Genomic DNA, 23,356 nt, shown 5'->3' with positions numbered 1-23,356 from the left:
GGACTATTTTGAGTCCGCCTTTTTTTAAGTGTTTTACTTATTTAAAAAATATGGCTGGGCACAGCAGCTCATGCCTGTAATCCCAGCACTTTGGGAGGCTAAGCCAGGCAGATCACCTGAGGTCAGGAGTTTGAGACCAGCCTGGCCAACACAGTGAAACCCTGTCTCTACTAAAAATACAAAAATCAGCCAGGCAAGGTGGCAGGTGCCTGTAATCCCAACTACTTGGGAGGCTGACACAAGACAATCGTTTGAACCCAGGAGGCGGAGGTTGCAGTGAGCTGAGATCCCGCTACTGCACTCCAGCCTGGGTGACAGAACGAGACTGTCTCAAAAAACAAACAAACAAAAAGTTATTCCTAGTTCTACTGAAACGTCGAACTATTTAGTCTTATTTTATATACCAATAGCTTCCCAATCAAATCCCCTTTAAGTCCCAAACATTCAGCTTTTGTTCCAGAGGTCTGTGGAAAAGCAAGCTTTGTATCAATGCAAAGGAAAGTGATCCATTCTTGCTGTGAAGCAAGTTTCAGGGAGGAAAGGAGTTGCAGCCAGAGATGTTATTCCAACATTCCCAAATGCTTCTGGCTGAGACCTTCAGATTTTGTTTGAAACAAATTCTCAGAATACCAAACACATCTTTATTCAAGTGGAAGTACAAAAGCACATTCCTAAACCAAACGCATACATGTGATTTTTACATATTCTGCTTTTTAGGGATTACATAATCCTGTTTCAGTCACCACACGTGACTACTGGTCTCTATACATAAGGGTATACATGTTTGATAGGAAAAAACACATGCATTTTTCATTTGCTTTTACATTTAGATCAATTCATTTATATATCAATTTCATTTAGATTCCTACCTTGCCTTGATGAGATCCTACTCTTGCTGATGGCAAAGAAGTAAAATATAGTGGCAGAACTATCCTAGAGGTTAGCCATAAGAGGATTATAGAGTGAGCAATATATTTTTATATATTTGTTGAGGGTCCCTACTGAATATTATAACACTGAACTATGAAAGCCTCAATTGCTGGACTGACAACAAGAATTTTAAATAACATTTGTCTTACTCACAAAATGTTATAAAGCTTAAGATGGAAAAATACAAAATGTTTTGACATTACCTAAAGAATCATGAACTCTTGTTAGGTATATGATGGTGGCCCTGAACTTGAGCCACCATCTGTAATCACTTTTATCAGTCAAAAAGCCATGTTCTTTTATATAGCCTGTAGACTATTAAAATACAAAAATGTGGTAATGGATAAACAACTATACACAAAGCCCTCACACTTCAAATACTGTCCTGGATTGATGAGGGAGGAGCAGATTCCAAACATTTATCTGCAATCCTAATGGTTAAAATTTTACCAGGAACAGACCTGCCACTCTCTTGAAATACTGTCTCTGAGATTAACATAAGAACAGCATCATCTCTCTTGGAAGGCTGCATTCCCTTATGATGCTGGTGTGTGTGTGTGTGTGTGTGTGTGTGTGTGTGTGTGTGTGTGTGTGTCTGTGTGTGTGTGTGTCTGCATTCCCTTATGATGCTGGTGTGTGTGTGTGTGTGTGTGTGTGGTTTTTTTTTTTTTTTTTTTTGAGAGAGACTCCCGCTCTGTCACCCTGGAGTGCAGTGGTGCGATCTCGGCTCACTGCAACCTCCGCCTCCCAGGTTCAAGCAGTAGTTCTCCTGCCTCAGCCTCCTGAGTAGCTGGGATTACAGGCGCGCGCCACCACGCCCGGCTAATTTTTGTATTTTTAGTAGAGACGGGGTTTCACCATGTTGGCCAGGATGGTCTTGATTGCCTGACCTCGTGATCCACCTGCCTCGGCCTCCCAAAGTGCTGGGATTACAGGTGTGAGCCACCGCGCCCGGCCTGTGTATCTTCTTTATGTTTACCCTACCAAAAGCAGACCTGAGCATTTTGCTGGCCTTAGAGGTATATAAAAGAACTCTAAGCTTAGGCATGCAGAATAGGCACTGGATGAATGTAGTGAGGCTATCAGGAGTCCTGTTGGCTCCCTGATGTCCTTATCATCTGTCTTCTTTGCAGACTGTGGATGCACACAAGACAGCTAAAACCTTGGGCATCATTTGAAAATGTTTGGCTGCCTGCTACAATCTCAGGAGAGAGAATCCTTCATACTTATATTGGACTATATATTTTCAATCAAATTTTTTTAAAAAAAGATGCTTCACTTTAGGAAATAAGACACCAGACCAGCAACATCAAGTAGGTATGGAATACTTGCTGGTAAAACGCTTAAAACTAGGAAACTTCTAAATCTTCTAAAGGTGCTTAAGAGAATGGAGAAGTTAATCAACAGGAATCCAAGTGTTGTGGCTATAAAGCAATACGACATAGGATCCCTAGTAAAGAGCAGGCCTAAGAGTTGGTTTTGGAAAGAACTTGGGCCAAGAACAGCAGAAAAAGCTAAATGAGCTACTTACGTCGATGTGTTTTAATACTGGTGCATTAGCAGTATCTTATGGAAGTTGTGAACACTAAGAACCAATTTCAAAAAATATAAAAATGTTTATAGGACATATTAAAATAAAAACAGCTTAAATGAGTTCTATAAATAAAATAGGCCCAGCACAATGACTCACGCCTGTAACCCCAGCATTTTGGGAGGACAGGTGGGAGGATCGCTTGAGGCCAGGAGTTCAAGACCAGCCTGGGCAACAAAGCAAGACCTCATCTCTGTTCTTTTTAATATCAAAATTATAATTAAAAAGTAAAAATAAATGTACCTACTTAGAATATATATTAAATAAAGGAAGTCCATGAGAAAATGTCACTGCATTTACCAAGTCAACCCTAGATTTTTGTGCAATGAAAAAGATTGGGACTATGTATTAACAATTTCATAAAGAAATAATCAACAATTTTCTCTCCATTATTTCGATGTTGGGTAAAGCCTGAAATGTGGTGTCAAGTTTTTCCATTTGCGTTACATCAAATTCTTGTCTACTATGGATATTCTGATATGACAAAGACTAGTTAAACTCCTGTTGAAAGATTTGCCATTTACTACACCCAAATAAGTTCTCTTAGGTATAAATTCTTTGATGTTGAATGAGCGTTGGGTTATGATTGAATCTCCTCACACAGATACATGCTTATTACATTTATAATCTTTTTGCATGGCATGAATTTGATACTAAACAAGGTAGTTTCTTTGACTGATGGCTTTTTCACATTCATTGCAGCAATGGAATTTTATTCCCATGTGAATTCTCCAAATGTGACTAAGGTATGAAAATACTAATAGCATGAAAAATTTGCCACATTCAATACATTTATAAGATTTCTCACTGGTATAGATTTGCAGGAGTCGATTAAGAGTTTAACACTAATACCTTTTCTTCATTCGTCACATTTAGAGGGTTTCTCTCTGGTGTGAATTATCTGATGCTGAGCAATGGCTGAACTATGACTGAAGGCTTTACCACATGCAGTACATAAATGATTTCTCCCTGGTGTGACCTCTCAGATGCTGAATGAAGCCTGAATTTGATAAATATCTTCCCATCTTCATTATACATTCATGAGTTCTCTTTGGTATGAATGCTCTGATGTTGAACTAGATGTGCTCTCTGACTGGAGTTCTTTTCCCATACATCACAATCAAAGGCTTTCTGTCTGGTGAGGACTTCTTGTTGCAGGATAAGATCTGAGCTATGACTGAAACTGCCCTCATACTCATTACATTCATATGATTTCTCTTTCCTATGCATTTTGTGATGCTGAATAAGGCATGAGGTTTGACTGAAAGCTTTTCCACATTCATTACATTCATGTGCTTTCTCTCCTGTGTGAATTCTTTGATGCTGAATAAGATGTGAATTCAATCTGAAGTCTTTTCCACATTCATTACACGTATAGGGCTTTTCTCTGAAATGAATTCCTTGTTGTTTAATATAGGCCAACCCATATGCATCATACTCATAGGCTTTCTCTTCATGATGGACCCTCTGATGTTCAAGTAGGTATGAAGTATGGCAGAAGTCACTGCCACATATAGTACACTTACAGGGCATCTCCTTGTGAATTTTCTGATGTTGAGTAAGGTGGACACTACGACTGAAGACTCTTTCACAACTGCTACATTTGTAAGATTTGGCTCTGGTGTGAATTTTCTTGTGCTGAATTATGCCTGAGCTCGGACTACAGGATTTATCAGACGCTTCACAGGATTTATCAGATGCTTCACATTTGTAAGGTTTTTCTCTAGTGTGTATTCTTTTATGTCGACTAAGACTTGAGCTCTGACTGAAAGACTTTTCACATTCTTTACATTTGTAGGGCTTCTCTCTAGTATGGATTCTCTGATGTCTAGTAAGGGCTGAGCTCTGATGGAAAATTTTCCCACATACATCACATTTATAGGATTTCTCAGTGTTAGGGATGCTCTCCCATTTATTAAGGTGGGAGAGATCCATTAAGCTTCCCTTACATTCACTACTCTGAAAATCCTCTGTTAGATTTAAGTGTTCATGTTTACCAGAGGCTGAATTCTGGTTGAAGCTCATGTCATACTTATCATTGTCATCGGTATTCTGTATTCTAAGAACTCTCTGATCTGCATCAATAGTAGAGTCCAGACTGAAGCTTTTTTCGGGTTCATTACATTCATTGTTCTTCTCACTGGTGAAGGTTTCCTTGCTGATTGTTATTTGCCTAAACTCTCTCTCCAGGTACAAAAATTTCCTTAGAATTTCCTGAAGCCTTTCTAATCTGTCCTCAGACTTATACACTTCTCTACTGTCAGGAACTTGGGTAATATCGTGTTTGAGTCTTCCTACTCTCACTTTGCATGAATGTACTTCTTCCGAAATTTTCTGCTTAGGAATCAACAGCTTGTTCTCTTCTCTGGTCTCTCCATCTGATACAATATATAAATAGAAAATGCAAATGTAATCTGTACCCTGTGCTTAGGAAAAGAAAACTCAGATGAGAAAACTAAACAATGTAATATCTACAAGGACAAGAAAAGTTTATTTACTCTGAAAAACAGGCACAAAATCTCAACAGCAGAAGTTAAGGGCATAAACAGGAGCAGTGAGGTAAAACAGCGGACATGTTCAGCAGAGTAAGGAAATAATAGGGAAACACTTGAAAGAATTTTAGATAAGCAACTTGATTGGGGTCTAGTACGACATGTGCATGGATACTAAACAAATGGAAAGGGTCAACCTAACTGAAGGGAAAAGGAAGGAACTCTCCATGCTGGGACACACACAGAGTTCTTCATTCTGAGTGCCAAAGCAGCTACAACTTGGCTCAACAATTGAACTTTACTTCCCTACTAATTCTATCTGATGATTCTGCCTTACTCACCTGAGCGGTCATCTCTTAAGACTTCTCTAGTCTTAGTTTCCAGATCAAAGACCTGTAGATCCTGTTCCAGCTGGGAGATCCCATCAGGCTTGGAAATTGGAAATCCTGCTCATAGAGAAGGAAATGGGATGTGGCAATGTATCCCCAGGTCCTACACCAGCCACTTTTTCTTTTAACTAATGATTAAGAGAGACAGAAGATCAATTCTGAGAAGACATTAATTAGGAAGGCCTGGAGAGTGAAGAGGGCAAAGATCTACAAGGAGCTCAGATTTGTGCTCTAGAGGGATGTGTGTTAAGGGGCAAGTTGATGACTTGGGAGCAGAAGGATTCATTTGAATATTATTCAGACAACAGAATGTGTGCATGGGTTTGTCTTCACAGAAGTTATCATTATCACTCTCCATCTGTTACCTAAAGATTAATCTTCGGATTAGATCTGGTCTACAAGTATCAAAATGGAGGTCATCAAAATATAATTCTGCTGGACTGGAGAAAGGTGAAACTCAAGCACCTGCTGCATGGTTAGCTAACCTGTAGCAAGAGAATCAGTGAAAACTGAATAAATATTCTAAGGGCCAATCTCAAGAAACAATTTGTTTCAGTACACATAAGAAAACAAAGAGTAATATGACACATTCTTACCCATTAGGAATGTAGCATTTATTCAATAAACATTTATGAAGTGCCTCTCTATGCAAAGTACGCAGGGGATAAGAGACCAAGAAGGTCCCTTCCCTCGAGGACCTCACACTCTACACAGAGACAGCTCTAAACAACTAGCTACAATAAAATATAGACAGCAGGGAAGTGTAGTCAGTGCATCTTCACATAAAACAGTCTTTCTATGGCTTGCATAATGCGATGCTTGGATATAAATCTCTTTTAAAGCTAAAGCAACAGGCAGTCTGCTTCCAAGGAGACAGAATTTTAATACTATTAGTATCAAAGGGCAGTTTTTAAATGTATCCAGCCCAGAAAGCTTCTAATAGCACACATACAAGGTCTGGCTCAAGCCCCTCATCTCCAAAAACCTTTCTCTCCATTTACTGAATGTGTACAAAATATATTAGTTGTTCCTCTTATCCTGAAATGTCACATATAATGTTTACATAGATTTTTTTAAGTGGTTTCAGGTATTGTCATTCATACTTGATTTATAAACTCTTTGATAGAAGTGACCAGGTATCTTGTATCTTGCAATTCTTTTGATTAATTTACTCAACAGCTACTTATTGAGTGCCAACTCTGTGCGCCCAAGTATCAATGTATTAACAGCTACCCAATTTTATAAAAAGGGCATTGGGGCTGGAAAATATGAAGAACTGACAGCTGCCCCAAAGATTCTATGTGAGACCCTATGAGCAAGGAGATCAGAATAGATAGAAGAAAGGTATTTACTGTGTTTCTGAAATCCTGCTGGACATTTAGAGTCAATTCTCCTTGTGGACATATATTTAATTAAGGTCTGCCCTGTCAAATGAAATCGTTTCAGAAGTTTAAAAAGTAAAGTTAGTGTAACATGAAGCAGCGATCAATACTGTTCTCAGAATTCCAATAACATAATTTGCAACTTTTAACTCTGAGATATTTCAAGTGTCTGTCGATATTTGGTAACTGAAAGAAATTCTGGCTGCTTACTCCATATCTACACTTAAAACACATATGCACAACAAAAAAGGTGGTCTTCATGTGGGATGAGGGGTTTGATTTTAGACGTGTGTTTAACGTAATGTAGGAAGGTATAAGAGCAAATGCCCAGCAGATGAGTACGCAAAGGCATACAGAGTGATAAAATGGACTTTAGAGACTAAGAAGGGAAAGGGTGGGAGAAGGGACAAGGGATAAAAAACTACATATTAGGTACAATGTACACTATTCCAGTGACAGCTGCACTAAAATCTCAGAATTCACCACTATGTATTATAATTCATCCATGTAACAAAAAACCACTTGTACCCCCAAAACTACTGAAATAATTTTTTTTAAAAAAAGAGAAAATGCCTAGCAGGTAAAGATACAATATCACAGTTTAGAAGAGAGAACAGGGTATCATCAGTACCATCAAAATATTATTACGTTTTACTAAGTACTTGGTAGGTGCAAAGTACCATGCCAAGAGCTCTCTAGGTTTTCACTCATTTAATACCATAAATTTAAAACATAGAAACTATTATTATAGCCATTTTACAGATGGGAATACTAAGATTCAGAGTGGTTAAGTAGTTTGCCCAAGGTTACAATAACTGGTAATGCTTAGTTTTCAAACCTGCAGTCTTATTTCAGAACCTAGCCTTTAAACAATCTGCCAGTAAAAAAAAAAATTATGGTTTTGCCTCCTAACAAACCCTGAAAAAAAAAAATAATGACTGTGAACAAAATCCATCCCTTCCTCCAAATTACACACAGAAAAAACGTGTAAGTTTTCTTGCCACTAGCCTAAATGCCTGTTTCCTAAATTTAACTCAAAACTTTGCTTTCAAAATATGCACTTGCTTTATTTACATTTTTCCTGTTTCAAATTAATGTATTAAAACCTTTTGATTTTATTTAAATCTTGAGTTTTCTGATATGATCTATAAAATACTGACAGTGAAGTAAAACGTAAATACAAACAACAGAGAAAAAGTGATTAGAGTAACATATGGTGAGCCAGGATCCTAAATAATTGGAGTAGCAGAAGTGTTAATTAAAAGGGATCTATGGCTGGGCGCAGAAGCTCACACCTGTAATCCCAGCACTTTGGGAGGCCATGACGGACAGATCACTTCAGCCCAAGAGTCTGAGACCAGCCTGGGCAACATAGTGAGATCCCATCTCTACAAAAAATACAAAAATTAGCCAGGCATGGTGGCACATGCCTGTAGTCCCAGCTACTTGGGAGGCAGAGGCAGAATGATCGCTTGAGCTCAGAAGGCCAAGGCTGCAGTGAGCGGAGATCACATCACTGTACTCCAGCCTGGGTGAGAGTGAGATCCTGTCAGTCAGTCAGTCAATCAACCAACAAACGAATCAATAGGATCTATGGACCAGGCATGGTGGCTCACACGTGTAATCCCAGCACTTTGAGAGGCCAAGGCAGGAGGATCTCATGAGCTCAGGAATTTGAGACCTGCTTGGGGAACATAGTGAGACTCCATCTAAACAAAAAATTAAACTTAAAACTTAAAAGGGATCTAAAAGATGATTTATCATCAAGGAAATGCAAATCCTTTACAATAAAATTCCAAACCCCAGCCAGGCACGGTGGCTCGAGCCTGTAATCCTAGCACTTTGGGAGGCCAAGGCGGGCGGATCACAAGGTCAGGAGATCGAGACCATCCTGGCTAACACGGTGAAACCCTGTCTCTACTAAAAATACAAAAAATTAGCCAGGCATGGTGGCAGATGCCTGTAGTCCCAGCCACTTGGGAGGCTGAGGAAGGAGAATCACTTGAACCCGGGAAGCAGAGGTTGCAGTGAGCCGAGATCATGCCACTACACTCCAGCCTGGGCGACAGAGCGAGACTCCGTCTCAAAAAAAAAAAAAAATCCAAATCCCTAGGCAATAGTCCAAACAATAATCAATTTGAGGAAACTCCACTATAAATAAATAATTTGAACACACTCCTGAAATTTTTATTTGTATTAAAAAATCTGGGCTATAGCTCCTATTACTTGCTGTTCTTTCCAAAATATTAAAGTAACTAGCACAAGGCAGGTACTTAATTTTTTTTTTTTGGCCGGGGGGTATGGAGTCTCGCTCTGTCGCCCAGGCTGGAGTGCAATGGCACGATCTTGGCTCACTGCAACCTCCGCCTCCTGGGTTCAAGCGATTCTCCAGCCTCAGCCTCCTGGGTAGCTGCAATCACGGGCATGTACCACCATGCCCAGCTAATTTTTGTATTTTTAGTAGAGACGGGGTTTCACCATGTTGGTCAGGCTGGTCTCGAACTCCTGACCTTGTGATCAGCCCACCTCATCCTCCCAAAGTGCTGGATTACAGGCGTGAGCCACCGCACCCAACACAAGCCAGGTACTTATATGTATAATCTAATTCAATCCTGTACCCAGAAGGTAGACATTATTTTTCAAGTTTTATAAATGAAGAAAATGAGTGTCAGATTAAATAATTTGCTCAACATACTACAGCTGGTAAGTGGAACCCAAGTTTGATCCCACAGTTTATATTCTTTCCAACCTATCATACTGCCTATCAAAGAAAGCATTAGCAGCAGGTTCTCTTGACACTGACGTGAATGCTTTTTTTTTTTTTTTTGAGATGGAGTTGCACTCTGTCACCCAGGCTGGAGTGCAATGGCATGATCTCGGCTCACCTCAACTCCACCTCCTGGGTTCGTGATTCTCCTGCCTCAGCCTCCAGAGTAGCTGAGATTACTGGCATGCGCCACCATGCCCGGCTAATTTTGTGTTTTTAGTAGAGATGGGGTTTCTCCATGTTGGTCAGGCTGGTCTCGAACTCCCAACCTCATGTGATCTGCCTGCCTTGGCCTCCCAAAGTGCTGGGATTACAGGCATGAGCCACTGCGCCTTGCCGACTCTATGCTTTCAAAATATGCACTTGCTTTACATTTTTCCCGTTTAAAATTAATTTATTAAAACCTTTTGATTTTAAGGCTGGATGTGGATCACGTGAGGCCAAGAGTTCAAGACCAGCCTGGCCAACATGGCAAAACCCCATCTCTACTAAAAATACAAAAATTAGCTGGGTATGGTGGTGCATGCCTGTAGTCCCAGCTACTCTGGAGGCTGAGGCACAAGAATGGCTTGGGCCTGGAAGGCAGAGGTTGCAGTGAGCTGACATTGTGCCACCACACTCCAGCCTGAGCGACAGAGCAAGACTCTGTCTCCAAAAAAAAAATTATTTTATTTAAATCTTGAGAGTTTTTTCATCTGGTCTTCAAAAATAACAGTTAAAGCCGAGCATGGTGTTGGCTCACACGTGTAATCCCAGGACTTTGGGGAGCTGAGGCAGGCAGATCACTTGAGCTCAGGAGTTCAACAGCCTGGGTAACATAGCGAAATACCTTCTTTACTAAAAATAGAAAAAAATTAGCATGGTGTTACAGGCCAATAGTCCCAGCTACCCAGAAGGCTGAGGTAGGAGGATCACCTGAGCCTGGAGGGAAGTCCAGGCTGCAGTGAGCTGTTATCATGCCACTGTATTCCAGCCTGGGCAACAAGAGGAGACCCTGTCTCAAAAATAATAATAATAATATTTAAAATTTGCCTTATCATATGGTTTGCTGCTTTTACTACAGCTATGCTTTTAGCCATCTGAAAGCTTCACGCTTTTCTTCCTGGTCCTTAATACACAAATAATATCTCTCCTTAGCAATATCATTCTTTTGTAGATACCTCTTGGACTGGAATGTGTCCCTAGAGAGTTTTACTTTTTGAATGCATGTCCTTTCTGGTCCCAAACTATAAACTGGCCTGTCTGTCCAATTTGTCATGGCATTTTGAATTTTTCTTGTCATCAGAGTACACACAACTCACTAAAAATATTAAGAACTCCATGTGTAGTTGAACTTATTGTCCTAAGGGCACAAAGTAGTGAAAAAGTGCAGGGGCTTCAGAGGCAGATCTGGGTCCCAAGCCTCTCACTGATCCTGCAAAGATAACTTCTCTGAGCCTCAGTTTCCTCAGATATAAAATAGGAGCAGTAGCATCTGCTCACAGGGTTATGGTAAGGATTAAATGAGAGAGAGATATATATATATCATTTATATGTATACATATATATATATATATACACACACACACATATAAATGTCCTGTGTCTGTGTGTGTGTATATACATATGTGTGTGTGTGTGTGTATACACACACATATATATAGTACCCCGTAACATATTGGCTGCTCAATAAATACTAAATAGCTGTGACAATGGAACACATTCTGTGCAAAATAACTGTAGTCCTTCATGACATCAAGTTAAAAAAGCAGAGAGTATGTGCCAAACACTCCCGATCTATTGACCCAGTTAATATCAACTAGAATTTCAACAAGCATGTTTCTGAGGCCATCATCTAATAGGGCACCTGCCACACGGAACCATGTGAAAAGCAACCCGGTCCCCTTTCTGGGTCTTAATCTACCACACTAAGTGACAGGTAACTTCCCTATGGATAGTGACCCAGAAGCAAATTGTTCATTAATCATCAATGGAGTATGTTCCTTTTTCAATTATATGGTAACGAAAATTACTTATTACTGACTTCTTTACTCAGCTATTTTTACTCTTGTATATTTACTGCTACATAGTGGAAGCACTTAAGCAAAGGACCAACGTTCTGATGTCTATGACAAATACAATCTGGAGGCTGGGCGCAGTGGCTCACACCTGTAATCCCAGCACTTTGGGAGGCCGAGACAGGCGGATCATGAGGTCAGGAGATCGAGACCATCCTGACTAAGATGGTGAAACCCCATCTCTACTGAAAATACAAAAAAAATTAGCCGGGCATGGTGGTGGCCGCCTCTAGTCCCAGCCACTCAGGAGGCTGAGGCAGGAGAACGGCATGAACCCAGGAGGCGGAGCTTGCAGTGAGCTGAGATCGTGCCACTGCACTCCAGCCTGGGCAACAGAGCGAGACTCCGTCTCAAAAACAAAACAAAACAAAACAAAATACAATCTGGAGCTCCTGCCATGGGAAAATGATGTGAACTGGAAAGTAGGACCGAATTATAAAGTCTTGGCCAGGCATGGTAGCTCACACCTGTAATCCCAGCACTTTGGGAGGTTGACGAGGGCAGATCACGAGGTCAGGAGACTGAGACCATCCTGGCTAACACAGTGAAACCCCGTCTCTACTAAAAATACAAAAAGATTAGCCAGGCATGGGGGAGAGCGTCTGTAGTCCCAGCTACTTGGGAGGCTGAGGCAGGAGAATGGCATGAACCCGGGAGGCAGAGCTTGCAGTGAGCAGAGATGGTGCCACTGCATTCCAGCCTGGGCAACAGAGCAAGACTCTGTCTCAAAAAACAAAAAAAAAAAGTCTTACAACCTCAAAAAATTAAATTAATAAATGTATAAACTTAACCCAGTTATGCCGGAGGTTGCAATTTTTGTTAAAAATAAGACCTTGGCGATGACCTTGAGCAGCAGGACATAAATAATTCCCGCAAGCCTAGTGTTCCAATAATGGAACACTAGGCATAAATGGGTTAAATTTCAGATGAAGTTTGCTGAACCCAAAAATATGAAAATGATTTCCCAAGGATTGTAAAAATAACTGCTAAGGAGATGCTGCTAACTTGATCACAAAAGCAAGATGAGTAGAAGGGTTTCTTGCACCGTGCTTGTCTCTTGTATGTGTAAGTGTACATGCATGTAGACTGCATGTCGAGTGTGCAGTGCAGAGATAATACAGGAAATGGGATAAAGTTCAGTCTATAGCATATTATGCTATTAGACTGCATTAAACTGCTACAAAGTTTCTTTACTCCAAAAAGTAGACAGGTTAACTGTTGGAAACTCTGTAATTATTAGATAAAATTAACAGTACTTTACAATTATATGTATGTCACTTTACAGTTTACAAAGTTATTAAGTAGATATTCAATCTGATGCCCTGAAATAAATTTAACTTCTTTGCCCTCCCTTCTCCCCTCCATCAAGGACAGAGTAAGGAACACTTAATCAGGAAAGGCAATATAAATGCATCAATCTGTACAGAACCACAAAGAATAAAGGGTAGAAAGGTAGGACCTTGAAGAGGGCCACAGGGACTTCAAGGAAGGAGGAAACCAGAATGTTAAACATGAGGAAAGCCCAGGGTTCACAGGTTAGGCACCATACGGGGCAGGTTGTGTTCGCCACATAAAAGGGCGAACATAAAAGGGGCCCTTTATGTGCCACATAAAAGGGGCACACAGCATAAGTTTCACATTCTAAAATAATATGAAAAGACCATAACTGAAGAGCTGAAGTTGGAATTTCTGGTTTTTCACAATACAAGTAGATGATGACCACCAACCATGGTTTCTGAATGAACTGGGTTCAAAACACATCTGGTTGCAACAGAGGGCTTCCTTGGACCCTAACATTTGAAATTAAACAGAGGTAATTTGAGGAGCTGCAATTTTACACAGTGGTGGCATCCTGGGGAGCTTCTATTCCATCAGTCAAGTTTAATATCTCACAATCGTGGAAAAGGAGTTTCCGAGCAGGGACGAGCAATATCGATGGGAAGCCGATACTTGGGCCATCTCTTGGAGATTCCTGCTGTAAGGACGGCAAGTGTTTCTCCAGAGAAAGCACTTGCCTGGGTATGACTCAGGGCCGGGCAGGAATTCACACTATGAATCCGGGTGGTGGGAAGGCGGAGAAGTATGCCTACAAAGATTAAAGAGCCAGGAATGGAAAACACACTAAAAACCGTCCCAGTGGGCAGGCTGCCTCCCCACAGATAAGAAGACCTTGAATCCTGAGCATAATCAGGGAGACAAAGCAATGCCCTGGATGCCACCAGCATAGACAAAGCCAACGGAAAAATAAATAAATAAATAAAACGCGTGATTCAGTATTTACACACATAAAAAGAAGAGTGCAGAAGCAAGCAAGAAACTAAAGAAAAAGGAGGCTGGGTGCGGTGGCTTATGCCTGTAATTTCAGCACTTTGGGAGGCCGAGGAGGGTGGATCACTTGAGGTCATTAGTTCGAGATCAGCCTGACCAGCATGGTGAAACCCCGTCTCTACTAAAAATACAAAATTAGCCAGGCGTGGTGGCCCATGCCTGTAATCCCAGCTACTTGGGAGGCTGAGGCAGGAGAATCGCTTGAACCTGGGAGGCAGAGGTTGTAGTGAGCTGAGATTGCACCATTGCACTCCAGCCTGGGCAACAAGAGAGAAACTCCATCTAAAAATAAAATAAAATAAAAAATATAATATAATATAAAAAATAAACTAAAGAGAAAGGAACAATGCTCACACCAAGGGAGCTGCCAACAAACCCCACTGATGCTTCCCAGCAGCACTACAGCTTGCCTAATCCCAGCTTCCTACTGTACCTTTCAAAATGACAAGGGAGAGACATGAGTTAAGCATTGACCCCACCTCAGCATGGGGTAAACGTCTGAGATTTCTGCTGCCCTGGGTGTGGTTACGTGGGATTACCATTCTGGGTGACTCACTGAAATGTACTCACAGTGAGTCATGCCTTCAAATGACATCTCAAGTTCTGCCTGCTTGGAGATACATCTGGGGATCTTAAGGGGTGAGAGACTACTCAACAAGAAGGAATTTAGCCTGTCTTTTTAAACGGCATTTCTTTTTCCTAGAAAAAATGGGAAATTCTTCAATTCTCCAATACAGGGACACTGAGATAACAAAGAGGAAAGTGTCTGGTTGGAGGCTGGGAGGCCACCCTGGGGTCTCTCCTACAAAAATGGAAAAGAAAAGAAGAGTGAGAAATCAAGCAAAGCACAAGAAAGTTTCCCTTTGCTAAAAGGGAACAGATGCCCCACAATGGCCATAAACATGAACTGGGGATAAGGAGGAGAATGTCTCCTCTTGGCACCCCCAAACAAACCTTAATGACCCCTCCCGGAGAAGATGACGTGAAAGACAAGGATTCAGAGGTTCTAAGACCTGGAATCTAAGCCACACTCTACAGACCTTCTCAGAGACCTTATACTTAGGAAGAAACAAGAAAGTAAAGAAATTCAAATAGATAAACTGAATAACAAGGAAGTCCTTACCCAGTGAGACCACGTTCCCATAATTCTCTAACATCACTTCTCTGTAGAGGTCCCTCTGAACAGGGTCCAGGTATCCCCATTCCTCTCGAGTAAGGTGCACAGCTACATCCTCGAATGTCACAAACTCCTGAAATAACACATCCTGGCTGCTCTGAGGAATGAGAACACTGTAGCACCATGGCCAGAGAATGAAGGTCACAGAGAGGGTATCCAGAGTGTACTTACGTTGAGGAGGAGGGAGAACAGATTAGAACCTATGGAATAAAGCCCATAACCCTTAAACATCTAATAAGCACCCATCACACAATCACGGACAAAGAGAAAACAGAGTTTGCTCATGGCACTGGGGAGATGGGAAGTTGGTTTATGTGAAGTCCAGGTCTCTGAAGAGGATCAATTCCCAAACTGGAGTCTGCTATTGAAAAAAATTCCAGGCAAGGTCTACAGATGGGATGAGAGAGAGGCCACACTCCATCAGTAGCAAGTCCCTGAGGAAAAGCAGAGGGTTCCTCAGCTCACCTGGTACCTGGCTGTCAAGAGCGCAGCTGCCTGGTCTCCTGGGCTTCCCTCACGGGGAAGAGCAGGCACCTGAGGAACAGGTGGAGCTGAGGGAGGAGAAAGGAGTGAAGAGTGAGAGCAGCCCTTTCCCAGGGCTCCCTTTCAGAGGAGGCCTCTCCAGCCCAAGGGGTGTCAACAGAACCCTCCTCAATACTCTAGTAAAACCAATGAACATTTTTCAGGTATTGGGTGTGTCTACTCTGCTTCGTCTCAGTACTTGCATGCCTTATGCATGTTTAGACCTGTGATACAGGATTTTCTTAGGAAAGCTTGTATTTCACTTTATCTTCACATGACAGTCCTCTTACAGAAGAGTAAGACTATACCTGTTTTGCAGATGGGCAAAGCAAAGCATAAAGACTTGTGGGGACTTGTCCTGGGCTAGGGTTATTTAGCAGACTTCTGACCCTTTCCAGGCACTGTTCTAGACACTTGATCAGCCTTTCTCTTGTGAATGGGTGCTGTCTCAACCAGTGTGTAAGGTCCCCAAGAACAAGAAAGGGTCATCTGTTTCCTCGAAATCTTTTCCACAGTCCCACAATCCCCCACAGCACTCTACACATTGTGGCACTTGATCTGTGTGGGTGACACACAAGTTATTTCAGGCACTAGAGTTAACCACAGGCAATCTAAGACACAGCTCTTACGAAACAAAGGAAGAAAAAGACCAATCTACCTATACAAAACAGCAAAGTGTGACTGTGTAGTCAAAATACAGTATATATACATTCATACAGGCATTGTGTTCAACCAAGGAATTAAATGGTTGCTTCCTTGACCACATTTAGTCTAGTCACAAAACACTGCAGTTGCAACAGAATGGATGGCAGGTGACAAAGCAAAGAAAAACTAAGTGAAGGGAACAGGGGAAAGAAAGGTCCTGAACCTAAGAGGAAGTGAGAGCCAGGAAAGGACTGTGAGACGTGGCAAAAGCAGCATATCTTAGAAATTATTCTGGATGTGAGAACTGGGATGAAGTGAAGGTTGCCTGAAGGAAAAACAACCACAGCGAGTAAGTAGCCATCACTCTGCTTATTTGAGAAAGATGAGCTATTCTTAATAAAGGGGCTCAGACTACGACTGAACTGAGTCACATCTGCCCCCTCTTTCATTCCTCCCTCTAGGGACCATGTTCTTATTCCAGTTCTTGGCCTCTCTCAAACCAGGCCCAGGAGCCCCCTAGGGAGCCCCTCCACACTCCCACTCTCCGGGACAGAAGTGCTGTCTCTGCCTTACCCCCAGCGAGTCCCTGTTCCATGTCGGTGTCCTGCACAAACTGAGGCTCTGGGGACAGACACTCAGACTGGGTCTCCAAAGACTGAAACTGGACCCTCGGTGACCCTGCTGCTTCCTGGGCTGGTATTTCCTCCATCACTGCTCTGGAGGACAATGACCATCACTGCAAGGTGAGATTAAGAGAAATTACTGTAATAAGTTAAAACATTTCATCATTTTATATCGTCAGGACTTTGCAAAGGATCTTACACACTGTGGATATTCAATAAAAATTAGTTGATAATGATTAACCACCCTAAATAAGTAACAGAAAAATGGGGCCAGGAGCAGTGGCCTGTAATCCCAGCACTTTGGGAGGCTGAGGTGGGAAAATCACTTGAGGTCAGGAGTTCGAGACCAGCCTGACCAACATGGTGCAACTTCATCTCTACTAAAAATACAAAAATTAGCCAACATGGTGGTGCGGGTCTGTAATCCCAGCTATTCGGGAGGCTGAGGCAGGAGAATTGCTTGAATCCAGAAGGCATACGTGGCAGTGAGCCAAGATCGCGCCACTGCACTCCAACCTGGGCAACACAGCGAGACTCTGTCCCAACAAAAAAAAAAAAAAAGAAAAAAAGAGAAAGAAATATGGATATGCTTCAGCTTTAAATACTTAAGAACCAAATCATAGAAGAGTCTCTAATTTGGAATTTGTGGCATTAAAAAAATCAACACAGTATAATTTAATAGTGTAAAGCTTTCTGTGGAAACTTTAAAATATTTAAAATTGGCCACGTGCGGTGGCTCAAGCCTGTAATCCCAACAGTTTGGGAGGCACAGATGGGTGGATCCCTTAAGCTCAGGAGTTCCAGACCGTCCTGGACAACACGGCGAAACCCCGTCTCTACAAATAAAAAAAAAAAAATTTGGTGGCCCAGGCCTGTAGTTCCAGCTACTCCAAAGGCCAAGGCAGGAGAATCGCTTGAGCTTGGGAGGTAGAGGCTGCAGCGAGCTATGACTGCGCCACTGCACTCCAGCCTGTATGACGGCGTGACAGCCCACCTCAAATAAACCAAACAAAATATTTAAAATTCACAATCGTCTTGGGAGGCTCAAGTTGGTAACCAGAGAAAAATGCCAGTTATGACTGCTCATTTTATTTTAATTTTGTTTTAGCAGAGACAGGAGTCTCACTATGTTGCCCAGGCTGGACTCGAACTCCTGGCTTCAAGCGATCCTCCCACTTCGGCCTCCCAAAGTGCGGGGATTACCGGCGTGAACCACCGTGACAGGCCCGCGTTTACGTAAATAAATTCATTTAAATAAATAAAACAGCAGGCCCCCTAGGAATGTCTTGGTAACACCGTCAGCCCACTCCGATTTACTCAACAGGCTTGGCGAATAAAACTCCACTTTTGGGGTCAGGCCCTTCGCTAACTCAGACCAGCTAGACCGGCCTTTTCCCGCAATCCTGAGAGCAACGCAGGTAAGAGCTGCGGTTCGAACAGGTTTGAGCGGCGTCCTTCAGGCCCAAGGACGCATGAGGGTGCCGTCCCCCTCCCACCACCCTCGCCCTGGGCCCTTGCCCGGCTCCCAGCTCGGTCCTCAGAAGGCCTTGCCCGGCGCTGCCCTCCTCCCACTTCCCTTTCAGGCCAAGGCAAAGTCCCAAAAGGACCAGTGGGGACATACAGACCAGCTCGCACCAGGGCACGGTCGCCGGCTCCTGACGGCGGGGCCCTCGGTCCGCGAGGTGAATGCACCAGAGCTGAAGAGAAAGAGGCCCTCCTCGCACCCGGGCCTCCGCGCACTCTCGGGGAAGCAAACTACCGTCGGCCGCGGCCGAACGCCGCCTCCTTCTACTCCCGTGAAGGCGAAACAAGCTGCCACCCCGCTGCGACCCCAGAACGGCTTCCGGGTACTCACCGAGGAGAGGGGCGGGCCTGGCCGCTGTCCTGTCACCTACACACTCGCGCTCGGGGCCACCACAGCCTCTCCCGGGCCGCTCTAGACAGCCCCGAGGCCGGCGCTTCTCGGTAGCACTTCCGGCGACGGAGTGCAGGGCCCCGAATGAGGGCCCCCCTCCTCCGCCCCGGCATGAGGGTCCCGGATGTGGGTGAGAGCCCCGGATGAGGGTCCCGGATGTGAGTGAGGGCCCCGGGTGTGAGTGACGGCCCCGGATGAGGAACTCGGAGGAGGAGCTGGGTCCGCGCGTCCGGGATTCGAAGGTTCGTTTTCGCAGGTTTTCTACGTCTTTTTCCGGTCCCACCGCCCTCTGTGCTAACTCACTGGGCGTCTCTAGCCGTTATGCCAGCAATGACTGCGACCAATGTTGGGAAAGCGCCCCCGGGGCCCCTCCCTGACGCCAGCCCATCCTTGAGACTCCCTGCAAGGAGGCGGCCCGACCCAGTGGGTGCGTGTCGTGGGGTGAGGAAGAATGGCCGACCTAATGGTCCCGCTTCCGTGAGTAGCACAGGGTTGCCTGCTCAGAGTGTAGTACAACGCTGACTCGTAGAAGGCCAGGATTGCGGGGCCTGGGTGAGATGGGACCCACTAAGTTGCGGGATCGAAATCTCAGTAGGTCCTTGGGGAAAGCGGGGACGGGAGGGGAGATGAGCAGACTGGAAGGGAACCGAGAGAGACGGAGGAAACTGACAGTTGCGTCCCTGGTGGGAAGACTAAAATCTATGCAGAAACAGGGATAGGCAAAAGCATGGTGCACGAGCGAGACAGGCAGAGCGCCCGGACAGAAACCCTTAGGACATTGTGACCCCTTGCTGATCCTGGATCCTTACAGAATATGTCTTGTGGGTGAAGCTAGATCTGCAAGGCATAGGCAAGCCTCTTAGAGAATCAAAAAAGTGATTTGGAAGGAACTTCAGCTATTACTACTTGGTTTAAGCAAATCAAATGCTATTGTTTAATGTTACTTGACGTTTCAAATTAAATACAAGAAAACCTGAAGTGTGGCATTTTATATATTTTTTCAAAATGTATCAGCTTCTTGGAGATTCTGATATTCCTTTCCTCTTTTTCTCCCTAAGTATCATTGATCCAACCTAAATTCATACTAGGACACAATCTCTCTAGTCAGCAGTACCCGTCACAGTGGAGTCAGGATTCGAGAAAGAAAATGCACTGCTTAGTCCACTTCATGCTGGACAGCTCCAATTAGAAACTTTTCCTTGTGTTGAACAGAAATACACCCCCTGGTGATGTCTATCTATTGTTCCTATTGACAGGTCCAGGACAATAGATGACACAGTACTTCCTCCTCTTCATAACGGCTATTTTAATATCCTAGGAGAGCTAAAGATTTGGAGTTCTTTCCTGAGTTGCCATTTCTGCACCTCAGAACCCTTCACAGGTTGTACCTATTAGCAAAGTGATGGGAAACCATTTCAGCAGCAGAGGTGAGTGAGCTATGGCAGTGAGGCACATTGTGTCCAAGTTTTAGCTGACTCAGGCAATTGGCTCCAGTGAGAGGCACAAAAGGCACCCACTTAAAGAGGCCACTTCCCACCAATACTCATCGAAACATAACAAAGTGTTAAGAAACAGCAGCTGCTATTTTGCTTTTGAGCAAAATTTTCTTTTAACAGTTTGCCAGATGACAGAGGTGGAAACAACTCAAAAAGTTGTTACCTTTTTTCTTTTTTGTCTTTTTGTTGTTGTTGACACAGAGTCTTGCTCTGTCGCCCAGGCTGGAGTGCAGTGGCGTGATCTCAGCTCACTGCAACCTCCAGTTCCCAGGTTCAAGCGATTTCCCTGCCTCAGCCTCCAGAGTAGCTGGGGTTACAGGTGGGCACCACCACACCTAGCTAATTTTTGTATTTTTAGTAGAGATGGGGTTTCACCATGTTGGCCAGGCTGGTCTCAAACTCCTGACCTCAGGTGATCCGCCTGTCTTGGCCTCCCAAAGTGCTGGGATTACAGGCGTGAGCCACCGCACCTAGCCTATTTTGTTTTTTTTTAGTGCAAATTAACAAACTGATTCTAAACTTTATATAGAAATGCTAAGGATTTAGGATTGCCAAAACAATTTTGAAAAAGAATAAAATTAGAATACTTGTATTCTCTTAAGATTTTTTCCTAAAGCTATAGTAATCAGGACGGTATGGTATCAGCATAAAGAGAGACAAATAGATCAATAGAGCAGAACAGAAAGTCCAGAAATATGAGGGTGAATTTCTTAAAGAAAAAAAAGTCCAGAAATAGATCTAGATACATACAATAGCTGATTTTTAATAAATTACTAAGGTAATTCTGCATCTAGCTAAGCTGAAAATTTAGGCCGAGGATCTGTTTGTAACAGTAACAGTAATGCAAAGGAGACCAATTGTGCAGACTCGGCAGGTCCCGAGTCAGTCGTGGCTCATACAGGAAGAAGGTGGGATCCTGAGACCTGTTCTGTGTCACAGTGTAGTCCGCAGGAACTTTACCCAACCATCATGATGGTCCACATATTGATGACAAATGCTAATAGTACCCAGTGAGCAGCAAGTGACAAGGGTCATAGACATCCTAGTAAGACTTCTTACTAAGGCAGTATAGAAACCTGAAGATATGGGCACTTATCAAATGGATGAAGTTTTGGTGGGGTCCAGTGGTTTGGGGACATCACCCAAAGGTAAAAGAAAGTTGTTTCACCTTGCACCCTCTAATCCCAAAAAAATTGGTACAGGTCCTGGTGGGCCCCTTTGGATTTGGGAGGTAGCATATTCTGCACCTGAGAAAACTGTTCCAACACATGTATTAGGTGACCTAAAAGGCTTCCACTTTTTATTTATATATTTATTTATTATTATTATTTTTTTTCTTGACACGGAGTCTTGCTCTGTAGCCCAGGCTGGAGTACAGTGCCATGATCTCGGCTCACTGCAACCTCTGCTTTCTGGATTCAAGCAATTCTCCTGCCTCAGCCTCCCTAGTAGCTGGGATTACAGGTGCCCACCACCACGCCCAGCATTTTTGTATTTTAGTAGAGGAGGGGTTTCACCATGTTAGCCAGGCTGATCTTGAACTCCTGACCTCAAGCAATCCACCCACCTCGGCCTCCCAAAGTGCTGGGATTACAGACGTGAGCCACCATGCCCGGCCAGTTTCCACTTTTTATTGGGGCAAGAGAGAGCTCTATGGTAAATCCAAGCAACAGTGCAAGCTTACTTGCAAATTCAGTGGTTCCAGAAATATCCTTGATGGATACAGGTGCTGTATGGAGTTGCTGGCAAACCCCAATAAGAGTGTGCATTCATGTGTTAGGGCTCCTATAACAAAGTACCACAAACTGGGTGGCTTAAACAACAGAAATCTGTTGGTTCACAGTCTGGAGGCTAGAAGTCAGAAATTAAGGTGTGGTTCCTATTGAGGCTGTGAGAAGGAATCTGTCCATGCCTCTCTCCTAGTTTCTGGGGATTTGCTGGATATATTTTGCACTCCTTGGCGTCGTAAGAAGCATTTTCCCAGTCTTTACCCTCATCTTCATTTGGCATTCTCCGTGTGTACTATCTCCAAACTTCCCTTTTTTATAAGGATACCAGTCATTAGATGAGGGACCCACCCTAATCTACTATGACCGCATCTTAAGTAATTACATCTACAACGCTCCTATTGCCAAATAAGATCACATTCGGAGGTATTAGGGGCTAGAACTTCAACCTGTTAATTGGGGATGAGGTGGAAGTACAATTCAACCCATAATAAAGAGTCACAGCACAAATACCTAAGATTCTGGAGCAAGGTCATGCCTTCTAAGGCAAAAAAAAACAAAACCCACGTTTCCAAACTCCCAGGTCACTTACCTCTGCTCTACTGCCACCTCTCCCATAAACTTACACCTATGGCCTTATAGAAGTTCCCTACAACTAACTGATGGAGACAGAAGAGCCTTGGCCTCTGCACAGATTGGGGATTGGGTCAGTTCAGCATGTTGGCATCTTCCAGAAACAGACTGTTCTTCATTACAGCCCCATTCGCGTTGCCCTGAAGCATACTGGCAAAGAAAAATTATCTCAGTGAGCAGTGGTACATTTGGTCACCCATGCCATATTTTGGAGGAGGTAGCCTAAGGTACGGATATGTATTGACTCCTGGGCAGTGATGAATGGCTTGGCTTGTTGGTTAGGGACCATCTTATTGTTTATGCAATAGGCTTATGAACAGAGACCCATGGTAGCAGGGATAGAGGCTGTGCATGGTCCCAACAATATGGGCTACCTCTTCTTTTTCTTTTTTTTTTTTTGAGACGGAGTCTCGCCCTGTTGCCCAGGCTGGAGTGCAGTGTTGTGATCTCGGTTCACTGCAGCCTCCACCTCCCAGGTTCAAGCATTTCTCCGGCCTCAGCCTCCCGAGTAGCTGGGACTACAGGCGCACACCACCGTACCCGGGTAATTTTTGTATTTTTAGTTGAGACGGTGTTTCACCATGTTGTTCAGGCTGGTCTCCAACTCCTGAACTTGTGATCCACCCACCTCAGCCTCCCAAAGTGCTGGGATTACAGGTGTGAGCCACTGCGCCCAGCCAAT

At 43.4% G+C, this 23,356-nt stretch overlaps 1 protein-coding gene across 16 annotated transcripts; it reads right to left on the bottom strand.

The window, feature by feature from the left end:
* Positions 1-618: 618 nt before the first annotated feature.
* On the bottom strand, positions 619-18,875 carry ZNF655 (zinc finger protein 655). Of its 16 annotated transcripts, none has more exons than XM_024249689.3 (6): positions 18,759-18,875; positions 16,854-17,016; positions 15,579-15,664; positions 15,060-15,186; positions 5,355-5,459; positions 619-4,899 (listed from the first exon to the last, which is right to left on the bottom strand). In XM_024249689.3, exons 2-6 carry the CDS (start codon positions 16,987-16,989, stop codon positions 3,560-3,562), a joined length of 1,794 nt encoding a protein of 597 aa, XP_024105457.2. In that variant the 5' UTR covers positions 16,990-17,016; positions 18,759-18,875; the 3' UTR covers positions 619-3,559. The 16 variants fall into 16 exon arrangements, with proteins under 16 accessions (XP_024105457.2, XP_024105458.2, XP_054416168.1 ...); XM_024249690.3 differs by lacking the exon at positions 18,759-18,875 and adding an exon at positions 18,529-18,669; XM_054560193.1 differs by lacking the exon at positions 18,759-18,875 and adding an exon at positions 18,539-18,625.
* Between the last annotated feature and the right edge of the window lie 4,481 nt (positions 18,876-23,356).

This window comes from Pongo abelii, chromosome 6 (genome assembly GCF_028885655.2).
Source record: "Pongo abelii isolate AG06213 chromosome 6, NHGRI_mPonAbe1-v2.0_pri, whole genome shotgun sequence".
NCBI classification, from domain to species: domain Eukaryota; kingdom Metazoa; phylum Chordata; class Mammalia; order Primates; family Hominidae; genus Pongo; species Pongo abelii.
The sequence above is the reverse complement of the archived record's forward strand: the minus strand, read 5'-3'. Positions and strand labels throughout refer to the sequence as shown.